Source organism: Lycorma delicatula, chromosome 1 (assembly GCF_047948215.1).
Source record: "Lycorma delicatula isolate Av1 chromosome 1, ASM4794821v1, whole genome shotgun sequence".
Lineage (NCBI taxonomy): Eukaryota > Metazoa > Arthropoda > Insecta > Hemiptera > Fulgoridae > Lycorma > Lycorma delicatula.
The window spans coordinates 61,764,250-61,779,178 of NC_134455.1; the positions used below are offsets into that span (position 1 = coordinate 61,764,250).

A 14,929-nucleotide genomic window follows, 5' to 3' on the forward strand; every position below is an offset into this window, starting at 1 on the left:
CATCTGGATCTACACTTGATGGAAAATCATACAAAAAAAGATCTTGATTTTAATTTTTTTAAGTATCCAAAATAATAGTACATTTTACACATATTACATTTACAGGAGCTATATTTATCATTCACTCTGATACATGTGTTATATTCGATTTGAGAATTCTTGATCTGTAACCCAATAGACTACCAATACTACAATCTTTTATCTGAAAAATCTATCCATACAGTGCTTTTAATTTCAGTCTGTAATATTGCTGTTTTCTTCAAGGATATGCTTTTTTTAATTGTTTTCATTTCGCCCTGTATATATTCAGCAATATTTTTTATCTCATAACTACCTGATGGTATGTTTATGTAATGTTTTTTAATTACCTCATAATTATTATTATTTTCATCTTTTTTGAAGTTTTTATTAAACACATAACACAATTTATTGTTCTTATTCTCTTCAACATATGGAATAGCGTTAACTGTCATTTTAAACCCAACTAATATTTTCCATTTGATAGATTGATTGGAGGAAAAAATGATTTCTTAACCACTGAACTATTACCATCAATTGATAACAGACAGACATAGATATTTAGGAGAAAAAAATAGAACAAACATATAACTTATTCACATAAAAACTCTAAACATAATCGCCCGCAAATTACATCATCATTAGCTTGAATGATTATACATTACATTAGATTCTCCGAAATAATTCATCAATTCTGTAGGGGGGTAAACATTACCTATACTATCAAAATAGACTACATTTTTACTGATTTTTTAAAACAAACCCAATGCATACAGAGTCCGTTTGAAGTGTCTAAATTGACTACAGTGTGTTCATATTTTCTAAACTCTTCAGTGAGGTATCTAACATAAATACACCTCTAAAATGTGGAATTTTCAACTATTTTACGTATTTAATCAATTTATAATCATATAAAGCGCGTTTTGGTACTGAATTAATTATTATTATTATTTTTTTTAATACCATGACCTTTCTTTTAATCTCCCACCTGTTCTTTTAAGCTTCAATATACCACCACATTTAGAATTAAGTTTCATTGCGTTAGTTACTGCGAAGGCAGCTCTTTCAGTTAAAACTACTATCTGGCGCGACTATGCATTCCCAATCTCTTTCAGGAAGATCTTGTTTTATTATATGAATATTTTGAATAAGTTATATTGTGCAGCTTAAAAGCATTGTCCAATTTATTGATACCTTAATCACCACACTTCAATCTTTCATCTAATTTCGTGCCTGGTCCCCAATAATTGTAACCTGGAATATGAGCTTCAAATGATAATAAATCTACAGCTTTATTCACTATAGAAACTGCAATTCCTTGTCATTTTTTCTTTATCCTCATGTCTATATATATAAAAAAATTATTTTCTTTCAAATATATTATTGATATAAAAGTCTAAATGATTCTTTAATGTATTTAAATTAGCCGACCCCAGAATCCCGATCATGGCTTTTTTCATTAGCTCAGATCCAAGTCAATGGAATAACTTAATTTTTTCACCACATTTTTACAATAAACAGTACAATCTTTAATGACAAAATTTTCAGGGTTCTTTAATGTAGGTAAATTTGGTCATGGGAATTCCCACCTCCAAAATATAGTTCATATAAAGCAAAAAAATACAATAAATTTATCGAAACAAGATTATTTATGCTAAACCAGTTGAACTAAACCCACGACAATTACATTCAGTTTCACAGAGTGTTTCACTTTCAATCCATGCATGATATGTGTTGTATTTTGATATTACCATTTGCGTTTCTCATACCTTTTTGTACCATAAAATCTTTATCATCTAAATTAATAAGGACGACTTTTATTTTACCATGATAATTGGTATCAATTGTACCTGGCAAATTGACAACTGTAATCTCACACTTAGCCACCATGCCTGATCTAGGTCTTATTTGTGCTTCAAAATTTTTCAGTAACGATATTGCGATACCAGTTGGGATGGCTTTTATTTCACATAGTTTCAAAATTACATTTGACTGTTAAAAAGAATCTAAACCTGCACTTTGTTTGGTAGCATATTTTGGAAAACGAACAAAACTATTCAATTTCTTAATTTTAACTACATTAAACATTTACATTTTTAAATATCTATATTAAAAAGTTAACAATGTAAAACTAATAAACCATGTTTTATGAAGTACTTTTAATTTTGTCATTTCATTTTCATGAATCATTTCTGCAACAATAGATTTAATCTTATTTTCTACATGTGTTGTGATGGAATCTTTCAAGCGATCTTCTGTAACGCGACCATTTAACTCATCATCTGTATACCTTACAACTTTCGATTTAAGCAGCTCGAATGCAACTTTCATGAACTTTACAATTTTGTCTTAATGATTTATATCATAGTATATTATAGCCTGATTTAATTGCTCCAAACCTATAAACTTTTCATTGAGATTGATTGTGTATTTGTTAAACAATTGTTTAGCTCGTTTAAAATACAACGTGTCATCATCGTCAGTTGGATCTGACACGTTACATAATTTATGTTTTTGTATATCATAAGGTCCGTCATCTGTTAATGAAAAACCTATCCTTGGAAGGCCCTTTTTTTCCTTTTCCTCCTTGTCCTTTATGACCTTATCTTAATCGTAACATTTTTATATATATATATATATATATATTCACCTACAAGTGTATGCAATCTATCTACTAATTCGTTTGGATCATGCCAATATAAATAGATTGAATTATAATTAAATTGAGCAAGTAACAATCTACTACCACTACAAGATATGGATGGTGTTTTATACAATGAAACAGATCTATCTGTTTGTTTTGGAGAAAAAAGCTTTCTACTTATTTTGTTGTATTTAGGGAGTTTGCATATCTGTTGTGTGAACTTTTTTTGGTCTGGATTTTTATAAATTAATAGATTAATAACTCTAAAATACCAGGTGTTGCATTATACCAATCAACACCTAAATGGATTTTATCATCTATAAATTCAATTTTAGTGTTACCCAGAGTGCTAGTGTCTGCATTTTTATCATATTTTACACCATATACCAATGATACTTGTGATGCTGTTTTTAATATTTCTAAATATAGTTTTATAACATCTTCACTTGTAAATGTATCTTGCATTTCAGAGACTTGTGTAAATATACTATCTATGAAAATATCTTTATATATTGTAAATTTAAGGGGTTCTTCACCTTCATATGCACTTTAAGTTTGTTCAGATAATAATGTTGTTTGGTAAAATAACATTGTTATATCTTCTTCATGTTTTTCATCACTTGAATGCTCTTGCTTCAACAAATTTTGTTGTTCACACCACCTATCTTGATGTTTTTTTAAACGACCTGACAATCTATCACCCAATTCACATCCTGCTCTATCAGTATCAATTTCACCATCAGTTTGAGGTGGTGGTGAGGTTTGTTTTGACTGTACAGTCTGTTTGTTTTGGCTATACAGAGGTTGAGGTAGGGATTTTTTTTAAATGTACAGATTTTTAAAGTGTAATCTAATTTTTCATTAATTTCTTTAATAGGATCTATTACTAGTTTAAAGCATTTGGCAAATAAATCATTTCCTTCAGCCAAACCCATCATGAATTCTGTATGTTTACATTTAAAAGGTTTATCAATTTCAACTGTTTGTTTCTCCCTCTTAAACATGGTTCTATAAAAAAAAAAAAAATTAAAATTCAAAACAATTAAGTTTATTCGCGTTAGATGTTGCGTTCAATCAGTGTTCAAACAACGATTAAATATTTATCAATATCGTTTTAATAACAACCTTTATTTTTATTAGAACCTTTATCAATATAACTAAAAAACTGTAATGGTTTGTGTTCCAAACATGTTCGCATAATGATTTAAAATTAACAAACGACATGTCAACATTTACATGTTCATTGCAGATGTGTTGGTAAATTTAGACTGTCTTGTCTGAATAATACTAAAAAATTACAATTGTCTCGTATTAGTTGTTTTGGTATTTTACAATATGTTTAAGCTAAATAAAAACAATCTATTTTATTATGACAACCTCTAACAAAGTAATCACCAATACTGCTTTGTTTTTCTTTGATTACATTGTCAATCATTATTCAATAGCTTCTGGCTGTGGAACCTGATCACGTTCACTATATTCATAATAACCTTGTTCTAGATTTAACATCATCAATTCTCATAATTTGCTATACAGAGGTTGATATAGGATTTTTAAAGCGTAATCAGTTTTCATGAATTAAAGGATTAAAAACAACATTTATTTTGCTACAGTTTGAGGGCCCACAAGCAATACAACATCTTGTAGTGTTTGGCAACAAAGAACTATGCCTATCTTGCTTGGATATACCACATTCTAATGTTGCATTTGCAATGGGGAACTTTGTTTCTGTTGTAATTCCTTCATATTTATCTATATGAAATATTTAAAATTGAAAATCAATAGTTAATGACAACAATTCAAGATTACATCAACTCTATTTGGATGAGGCCTTGACAACTTAGATTCTTTTAAATCATTTTCTAATTCTGTTAAAAATAACTCGCTATTTATATAACTTTTATTTATTACAATCAAATCTATATTATCTCAATGAAAAGTTATTTTTATGTGTATTTCTTCTTCCGAACGATTATATTCATTTAAATAACATACAAAGAAATCAATAAAATCTGTAATTGGAAAATTCATATCAAATGAATATTTAAGATCATATGACTACTATATTATAATTATCTACATAAAAAGAATAAAAAAAATGATTATCAATAAATTATTGGTTTTTAGACAATATTAAATCAACTCTACTGATTGGATAAATAGGAGTACGTTTTAACAAATCATTGTGTATCTGTTGATTAACATACATTTCATAATCATAGCATTTACCTATTTTATGCATAAAACCCAAATTAGTATGAAACTTAAAAGTATTCCATCCGTTCCATTCATAAAATCAAAATCACGTTAATAGGTAATCAACAAAGACTCAATTACATATTTAATATTATGCTCTACATGTTAAAAATTAAATGGCTCTATGTCTAGAAAAAATGAATAACAAAATTAAATTTTGAAGGAAAATAGTCCAATCTGTCTTTACAAAAATCCTCTAACCATTCCTCTAACTCTATACTGACAATTTTATTATTACGAAGCTTCATCTTTATATATATATATATATATATATATATATATCAAGTGATTTTTCAATAAATTAATGATATTTATGATATAATATTACGATATTTCTTTTACAATATGTAATTTTTCTATTAATTTCCTTAATTCCTTCGCACAAGTAATCAATTTTCAAGTAAAAATAACATGTTAATATGACTGAAACAATCAATTCAAACATTATAATATGGAATCTATGTAAAAATGAATAAAAGTGATTATCAATAAAATATTAATCTTTACCAGAGGGTGATAGTTTCATTTAAGTATAATATATAATTTACTGTAATATAATTAATTGAAAGTAAATGATAAGGAAAATTTTATAAATCATCATCTTTATATTCATCATAATTAAAAACATAATCTTTATCTAGTGTGACGTAATCATCAAATCTATCACTATGAAGTTACTTTTAAATATATTTTATTAAAAGAATAATGTTCAAAATTTTCAGTAAAATCAATAATTTCATGTTTTAATTCTTCATTAGAGAATGTGGTAAATGAATATTCAATAATATTTTTGTGAAAAGTTTTTCTTTCATCACTGTTATAGAAGCTATCCAACAAACAATGATTTGACATATTATTTATTTATATAGAAAAGATTAAAGATGAGTAGCAATAAAGTTTTCCTTTAACATCACAAAATTCTATCCATGAATTGTAACTTTTATCAAAATCTAACCACTTTATGTAGGCTTCGTTGCCTTTTCATTTAATTATATTCTCAATTTGATTATATCCTTGTGTTTAATTTTCTGTAATGCATGTTGATAAAAGTATTGTTTTACAAGTTCATTTTTACCATCAATCAATTCATATGTAACAGGTCGAGATTCAGCATGTACAATATATTTATTTTAAATTTTATATTTGCTTATGCGGATGTAATCACAAATTACAAAATTTAATTTTTACAGCATCCTTTTTTCTATCACATTTTCTGTTTTGATTCCTGAACACTTGTGCTTCATTGGTCTTATTTACATCTTTAGAATTAAACTTTGCGACTGAATCCACGCAATTGTTGTACTCATTAACAAAATATTGCAACATATCAATCCATTTATAGTTACCTTTTTCTGTAAATTTAGTCCACAATTTTGTTTTCAATGTTCTATTGAAGCGTTCAATTATGGCAGCATTTTTATATGAAAACGTGAAATAATGATTTATGTTGTATTGTTTCAAGAGGGCCTGCACATGTGAATTATACAAAATTCCTTTCCCCAATGTTTGAAAATGATTCATTTAACACTTTTCAAATATCTTTCACAGGGCAGATGTGACTTCTACACCTGGTTTTTTATTTAACAGTACAGTGCACGTGAATTTAATAAAACAATCAGTAACAGTAAACATGATTTTATAACCCTTATTGAATCTGGAATAAGGAAGCATTTCTACTATATCTGTCTGGTACAGGTTGTAATTTCTGTCTTTCTAGATGGATAACTACACCTCTCAGGTTTGTATAATTCTTTTGCTAAATCACCTTTAATCGACACTGTGTTCTATTAGAAAAAAAAACAACGTATTAAAATAATGTACTGCGAGCAAGACAATATTACAAATTCTTAAAGTGCTAATCATATAAGCTATCTAACTTTTGTTTTAATTCATCAATATATATATCAAAACGATTAGATTTTTTTAAAATTTAAGATCTTTATGAATATGATTGAAAAACTTTCAACTATTTGGATCCTTTATTTTTTTAATAGACGATTTCATTATTGGGAAATCTTTCTTTTAATTTATCATTTGTTTTACATTTTTATATTGAGTACGGATAGCGTAATATTTATCTTCATCATCAGGTTAATGCTTATCTAAAATTATAAGACAATTATCTCTTTCATCATATGCAGAAAGTGTAGACAAATATGGTGTAGCCATAGTTTTAAGTTTCTTTACTTAACATTAAATTGACCTTTTTCCATTAATGATTTAAATTTTGTAATCTTTCTGCAATATTTTTGAGCTCTTGCAATTTCAATTGCAACTGATCATTATCATCTTGATATATGTTAAAATCTTTGACAAAATAATCTTCTATTATATCATAAAAGTCTTTTGATAACCATGAAGCAATATCAATTAATAATTTTTTATAAACATATATACCAGTAATAATTTTAGTTGATTCATTTTTATTATCACCTTTATTTTATAAAAAGCTGATGATGAAATTCCAACATCAGCTGCGGTCAGGATTCTGACTTTGACTTTTCCCCAGTTAAAAGCTGCGGTTGGGATTCCGGCTTTGGCTTTTATATTATAAAATTCAATTAACCCTTTTGAATGTTTATTTTCACACCAATGTTTAAATTGTTTTCCCACTATCATGACATAACTTTTTAGCATTAAAAAAATCCATATTTGTATCAATAATTAGCTTAAAATCACCAAAAATACTGTACAAATAGTTTTCTTTGATTTGTTCATATCATACATTAATTAAACTCATTTTGTAAATCTATTTAATAAACAAAAAATTTTATCAACAATAAAACATTTTTACATAGAAATATAAAAATGCCTTATATTTTTGAAAAATTGAATAGTTAAAATTATAGCAATAAAATTAAAAATATTAATGAAATGAAGCACAATAGGCAATATAGAACTGAAAAAATGTTGTTTATAAACACAAAAAATGGCAATTCAATTATTACATCAATTGAAGGTTTAGGAAAAATATTTTTACCACAAAGATTTAATAATCTTACGCAATCAGATTTGAATGAAATTAATAAATCTGCAGATCTTTATATTGTGTATAAGAGCTTGAATGATCATAGTTATCATGACAAAGTTTACATGCATAATTGATGTTCCATATTAAGGTATATATTTAGAACATTATCATGTATTTGCACTGTTGTTTGAAAAAATAACTAAAGAATTAATTTCTCAAACATAGTACCGCTGATATGTTAAATAAATAAATAAACAATTAATATAGTCCATCTTATCAGCATGTTATGTTCTCTACATCTTTTGGCTTACTTGGAAGCCATCATCAGGAGTTAAAATTAATGCATCAAGTCAAAAGTTTAAAAAATCATAGTTAAAATTTAAAAACAGTCATGACTATCTGGTCCTAATAGTTTTTTAACTTTTGACTTTATGCATTAATTTTAACTCCTGATGATGGCTTCCAAGTAAGCTGAAAGATCTACAGAACATAATGTGCTGGTAAGGTGAATTATATTAATTGTTTACTTATTTATATAACTAAAGAATTCAAATGCACTAAGACTAATTTTATTTTACTTTTTTCACCATATATTCATTGATTTTTTCGTGAGCATATGAGAATGTATCTATATTATTTCCCAATACAAATATTTTATAAACATATAGAGAGAGAGCTTTTTTACACTGTTCAATAAAGTAAATTTGATGATCAAAACTACATAATGATTTTGATGTGGAATATGAAACATTTTTATTAAACAAACAATCTTCATACAATTCGTGATCTAAAACATCCAAATTATGATTTTATTAAATATATGAGAATGATTTTTAATTCCTTTGGCAGGTTTCTTTTTGTTATAAACAATATTCATTTCTTCCCTAAAGTAAGGAATACATTTTAGCTCTTAACCCAACAAATTCATAGATATGTTCCTCAATTTCTTTTAAACGACCTATAGCATATTTACTCAATGCGTAAACATTACAATCATTCTGAATTAAATATTTTTCATCATCATCTTCCCAAGTTTCAAATGTTCATCTTTGGGTATAATTGAGTATAATAACCAATCTATATGTCATTAGAAGTTTTATGTTTTCATGACCTAGGTAAAAAATGACTGTAATGATAATCATCCATGATTAATTTAGCCAAATCTGTTCCTGTTAAACCCACATATATGGGTTTGTTAAGTATACATTTTTCTTCAAAATTGATATTCCAACCACATCCTTTCCATAAATATAATAATGTTTTACTCTTGGACTCGCATGTAATTTTTTAAACTTACATTTGTCATTAATCAAAAGCATATCTATTCGCTATCTTACATTTTCAATAATTTTTCTATATACACTGTTGATTAATAGTTTGTAGACTTTTTTTAATCTTATCTTTTGTATCACACCACACAGAAATTTTTCTCAACATTATCTTTCAACCATGTAGACTGATTAAAACAAACGGCTCTATATATTTTCAACAGCACCAAACCCTATTGAAGTACAATTTTAATGTTCTACAATGTAGAAAGTATTTGTTTTCCAGAGTACATCTTCCAAAGTACACAATTATTTTTTACATGTTACATGTTTTTCATCACTAAGAAACGGAGAAATCATACTATTGGGAATGGATCTTTTTTTGGCGCGAGTGGGTAATCTTTATGCATTTCGTGTAAGTGTTTAGGATATGCTAAATTAACTTCTAAAATACAACCCATTTCAGCATCAACTTTCACTTTGCTTAGATAGTTTAACAAATATTCAATTTTGTTTTCATCACACCATCTGAATTCATCTACAGGTAATGGTTCCATCATGCATTGCTCAAAAAGAGATCTAACATCATAATATTTGATTAATTTTGTTGGTTTTTTTATCATAAATGTCATCATGAATCGGATCATTTGCCACAGCACAATGAATGGAAATCATTGATACAGCTCTGCAAATACCCTTTTCAAAAAACAAATACATATCAGGATCTGTAACAAGTTCTAATTATTTTCGAGGCCTTCAAAGCAGCAAACCACGATAAATGTGGAACAGATATATAATGACATGGATCTAAATTGTTTATTTCAATCATTTTATTATGAAAACTTTCAAATAAATCAGCCAACATCATGACATCCAATTTCATATAGAATCATGATATTCACCTAGCGTGTTAATTTTAAAACAATTCTAAACATTTTGTGTATGATTATAATCTGACTGAGATATTTTTTTCTTTAAATTATCATAAAACACTTCAATGGGAGGTAGTTGCATTTCATCGAAAACAGCATCTTTTTGTTGAAGTAACAGGTTCAACAGATGTTTATCTCTATTGCTTTCATCATGATTGTTTAGTATATCATTTTGAGTCTGTAAGTATGTTGTTTTAAAGAAACACATCTTTATTTCTTTTAATGTCATTGAATAACTAACATCAAATAAACTTTGGACCAGTTCATCAAGACTGTAAGATGAAAATTGATATGAATCTATAAATTGATATGATATTTATTGTTGAGGGTTATAAATATGTTTTTACTACTATTTGCAGAACAAGAAATTTGAAATTTATTTTCATTTTTCAACTTGTCCATCACCAACACAATATGATGTGAATCATAACCCTGCAGGTTGTGGAATGCAACTAGTATATACGTTACGCATTTACAATTTAAATTGCAATTTTCATGTGCAGCTCCTATAAATTTACCACTAGTACGAGAATGGTGTTTTACATGATTCTTATTATCTAATTTGTCACCACATAAAACACATTTAGCCTCTTTTTGAAATTTTTCATAATCATCTTCTGGGGTCATAGCGAGGGCTTTTTTTCAGTTAATAATTACTTTTCAAAATACTCATATTTTCTGCATATATCATTGAGAAATTTTTCAACTACTTTATCATCATTATCTGTACGAGCTCTGTATAATTTTGTTCTACAACACATCCACTTTCATCTATTACAACATAACAATATCCAGATGGTTTATGAGTGTCTGTTTTTGTTGTATAACTACTGGCCAGTTTAGGATTCGCAAAATGATATGGAATGATAAATGATTCAAAATCTGCATATATAGAACAAAAGGTACGCATAACGTTGAAGAATATAATCTGTAAACGACACTATATTGCCACATTTACATTTCTCTCCCACACCAATCAATTCTTTTGGTATTCTTCTCTGAACCTTTCCCTGTTTACAATCCTCAATATGTATTTCAAGTCTTTTTTCACTTTCGTTTCACTAGTCCGAGAGATTTGAAACAGTACAAACAGTAGTGACAATATTCAGATTTTCTACGACTTATATTCACCCAACAGTCTTGATAAACTGTTATATCACATTTATTAGAGTATAATGAGATTGATTTGATACAAGATCAGTTAATAATAATAATCAAAGCAAGAATTTTTGATTATTATTTGTAAGTTTTAAATATATATTATTAGAATTAAATGATTCATCATCAACATATTTATACTGATATCGGTATTTTGAGCTTCAAATTTATTGATGTCTTTAACGCAAACAGGATACTCGATTCCTTTCATGTTTAAACAATTTTTTATAGAAAATTAATGATTTCCACTTTGATGAAATAGGTGGGCTAGAATACATCATAAGAAACATTTTTCCATCATCATTCCTTATACTGATTACAGCTTTTTTCTGTCTTAAAGCTTTCGGTAACAGTAAATATGAACAGTTTCCACAACAAAGGGGATCGAATTCAGATACTGAAAGATCCAATCTCAATATTCTGTTCATCACCCAACTGCTACCCATTTGAATAAACCTTTCGAAAGATTCGTTAATTTTATCATACGCTTCTAAATATTGTTTTTCCAAATCAGTTTGATTTTCACAAACATTAAGCACATATCTGCTACTGCTTTGAAAACACACATCAAAAATTTCACATTTATCAACTACGCATTTCTCCATTAGACAATAACAATAATTTTCTTAAAATTTTTTGGCCTGAAATGTTATAGCATTGAATACCTTATTTTTCATAAACATTAAAAATTCATAAATATCTATGATTTTTATTGGCAACATTCCACAATTGTTTAAGTACAGATAGATCTAAAGCTTGTTGTTTTTTTACAGTTGCATTGATACAAAACAACGAAACAGAAAGGGATATATTTTTTTTAATCTGTTTTTTAATTGAAAATATTGTTCTGTTATATTATTGAAAGCGCTATTAATAGATGAACTATTTTGTACAGAAAGTATTATTTTTTCAGGTTTAACCTTTCTAAAAAGATTTTTACCAGTAGAAACAAAGATAGTTTTACCATACTCACAATTTAATTCTATATCAATTTCAGCATGAACGTAATCTTACATAGTTTCAAGCTTCTCTTGAATATTATCTAAAAACATAATTAAATCGTATTTTTCATGATATAAATTGTTATAAGAGAATAATAAAGGGTCAGATAGGTTAACGTCGTTTTGTTCAAAATTCATTGTCTTATTGCTGTTTGATTAGGAACAAGTCTCTTTCAAATTAAATGCTGTATTTATACTATAATTACAATGCGGGGACTCCCCATCATGTGATCAACCTTCTAGTATTACAACTTGGGATTTCCCAAAACATACACTAAAGAATACATTAAATAATGAGGTATTATATAAACAGAGTATTTTAATACTATTATATAACAGGTATTTTAACGAGGCAGTGAAAATGGCAGTGAATGTAAATGTATGTTTCTGATTATGAATGTCTGTTTACTGAGAAATTTATTAGTAAAAGAGGGGATTTAATGAAAAGATACAATAAAGGGGGGAATATGGTCTCCCTTGGACATTGCAATAATGATTCTTTAATGTATTCTTAATTGTGTTGTTATGGATATCTTAATTGTTATTTAATATAGAAAAAAAACATGGCGGTGGATGTAAACATATTATACTACCGTACATTGACTGAAAACACGCCTTAAAATGATAAAACATGCAAGAAGTCCTTCTGCAAGACTGAAAGAGAAATAATTCATGACATTTTTAAGATCGTAGGTCCATTATATGGTGTTTAATTTGTTCCAAGGTTAATTGGAATCGAACACTTTTGCATAGCAATTAGTCTGCACTGACCTGAAAGAACTTTTCAACATATTTACTAATGGATTCAATGTCACCACGATTGTCACTTTGATTACAATGAATGTAGGCAGGTTCAAAGCAAACTTCTATGTTGTTAATGTTGATTTACTTTTTTGAATCTGATGGCAGTATGTACAAAGAGATTCTTACACCAGGTCAAAGTGTGAATGAACAATTTTAATATATTCTGAGTCAGCCGAAAGGATATCAGGAAAAAGCAGTCTAACAGTTTAGCCTATTTCCATCAAATGTTTACTTTTGTGCTATGACAATGTGCCCATTCACATGTCACTCATCTGAAAATGTTTGGTGTTAACCAACAACTGGTGCAGCAAATCTTTGTTTCCATCACGCATGACAATGGCCACTCCTACATGTCATTTATTTGTCAATGTTTGGTATTTACTAACATGATAATCAGCTCATACCTACTCTACTCATCAGACCTTGCCCTATATAACTTCAATACTGTTTTTGACGATAAAATTGAAGCTTTAGAAATGTTTTGAGACCATTACATGATGCAGGTTTAATCACTGGAGGTAATGAACACCCAGATGAGAAGTTTACAATCATGGAAAAAATTATGGGGTTCATGCTATCCATGCAGAATAAAAACATTTGGAAGAGAATGAAAGCCAATTTTAACTTAATCTATAATTTTGTGCTATTAATAATTTTGGAAGATGCAGTAGCACTTTATTGAACACTACAGTGCACAACATCTGGCAGTCTGTGGCCCTAAAGCTGAAGGAACTGATAAAAAATAGTTTAGGAAGAAAGTAAATGGTAATTATTATCAAGGAAAATTGTCTTTACATCAAAAAATTTACTTATGTGTAAATATTAATTAAAAATTAGTAAATTATCATCAATAATATTAATTAAACATTTTTCTTTAAGTAAATAAAATTCTTTACTTTCAATCACAATCATTCTAATTCCATTATTTATTTTATAAGCATGCTGAATTTTTCTTTTTCTTTTTTAAACAAAAGAAGAAAAATAATATAATAAGTATATTACATCCCTTACAGTTCTGGTCCAAACACTTTGCTTCTCAGGGAAAAACATTCTGGAGGTGAGTGATACAATGTCAAGGACAAAAATGTCCTTTAATGTACATTTAAGACTAGTCCCAATATATTACTAAATCTTAAAACACAGAAACAAATATATAAAATATATGTATACATCTTTTCTTTAATGTAAATTACAACTGGAGATCAATACTAAAAATATATCTCCATCGGTGAGTTCTGTTTATCACAAAGTGGTTCATTTATTAATATTTTATTGATAACTAAAAAATTATGCATGTTTCAATTATTTAAAAAAATATATATAAATTGTTTACAGAGCAGACAGCAAAACTGACTTACCTTCTGATAATGGTTATGCAGTAGTATGTTGATTATCAACTACAGTATACTTGTGGTATAACTAGAGAAACCTCTGTAGTATGTGATTTAAAAAAAATTCAAATGCTATGTACACAACTGATTATTCAGTGTAAGTAATATAAAATAGCTGAATGGTGAAATATTTTATAAGCCATAAGTCTGTATTTTTAAACGTATTTATGACTAAGGCTAATTCAGTGATAGCATTCTTTTTCGTGTTTTTTTTTTACTAATAAAATTACATAAAGCTAATTCAATATTCACAATGAAATCATAACATTTACACACAAACTGTTTCCTTATAAGTGGAAATAATAAAAAGAAAAGTTTGAAAATATAAAATTTATAACAATAAACTTACCATTTTTTTCATGAATTTGTACTAATGATTTAAATGACTGCTGGGCTCTTGCTAAACTGTACTGGCCCTAAAATTAATACAAAAAAAAGAAAAAATCAAAAAAAAATCTTAAAATTTATTTATTTTTCCTTAAGAAA

At 27.4% G+C, this 14,929-nt stretch overlaps 1 protein-coding gene across 5 annotated transcripts in view; it reads right to left on the bottom strand.

Moving 5' to 3' along the window:
- LOC142318880 (ubiquitin-conjugating enzyme E2 Q2) overlaps positions 1 to 14,929 on the bottom strand; it is a 117,898-nt gene that overhangs the window by 23,380 nt on the left and 79,589 nt on the right. For all 5 annotated transcript variants that reach the window (XR_012755064.1, XR_012755068.1, XR_012755070.1 and 2 more), the window contains exon 7: positions 14,793 to 14,859. Coding sequence is in view for 2 of the 5 variants with exons in the window: in XM_075355489.1 (XP_075211604.1) it covers positions 14,793 to 14,859 (67 nt within the window). In the remaining 3 variants the exon portion in view is untranslated. The remainder of the gene's footprint in view (positions 1 to 14,792; positions 14,860 to 14,929) is intronic.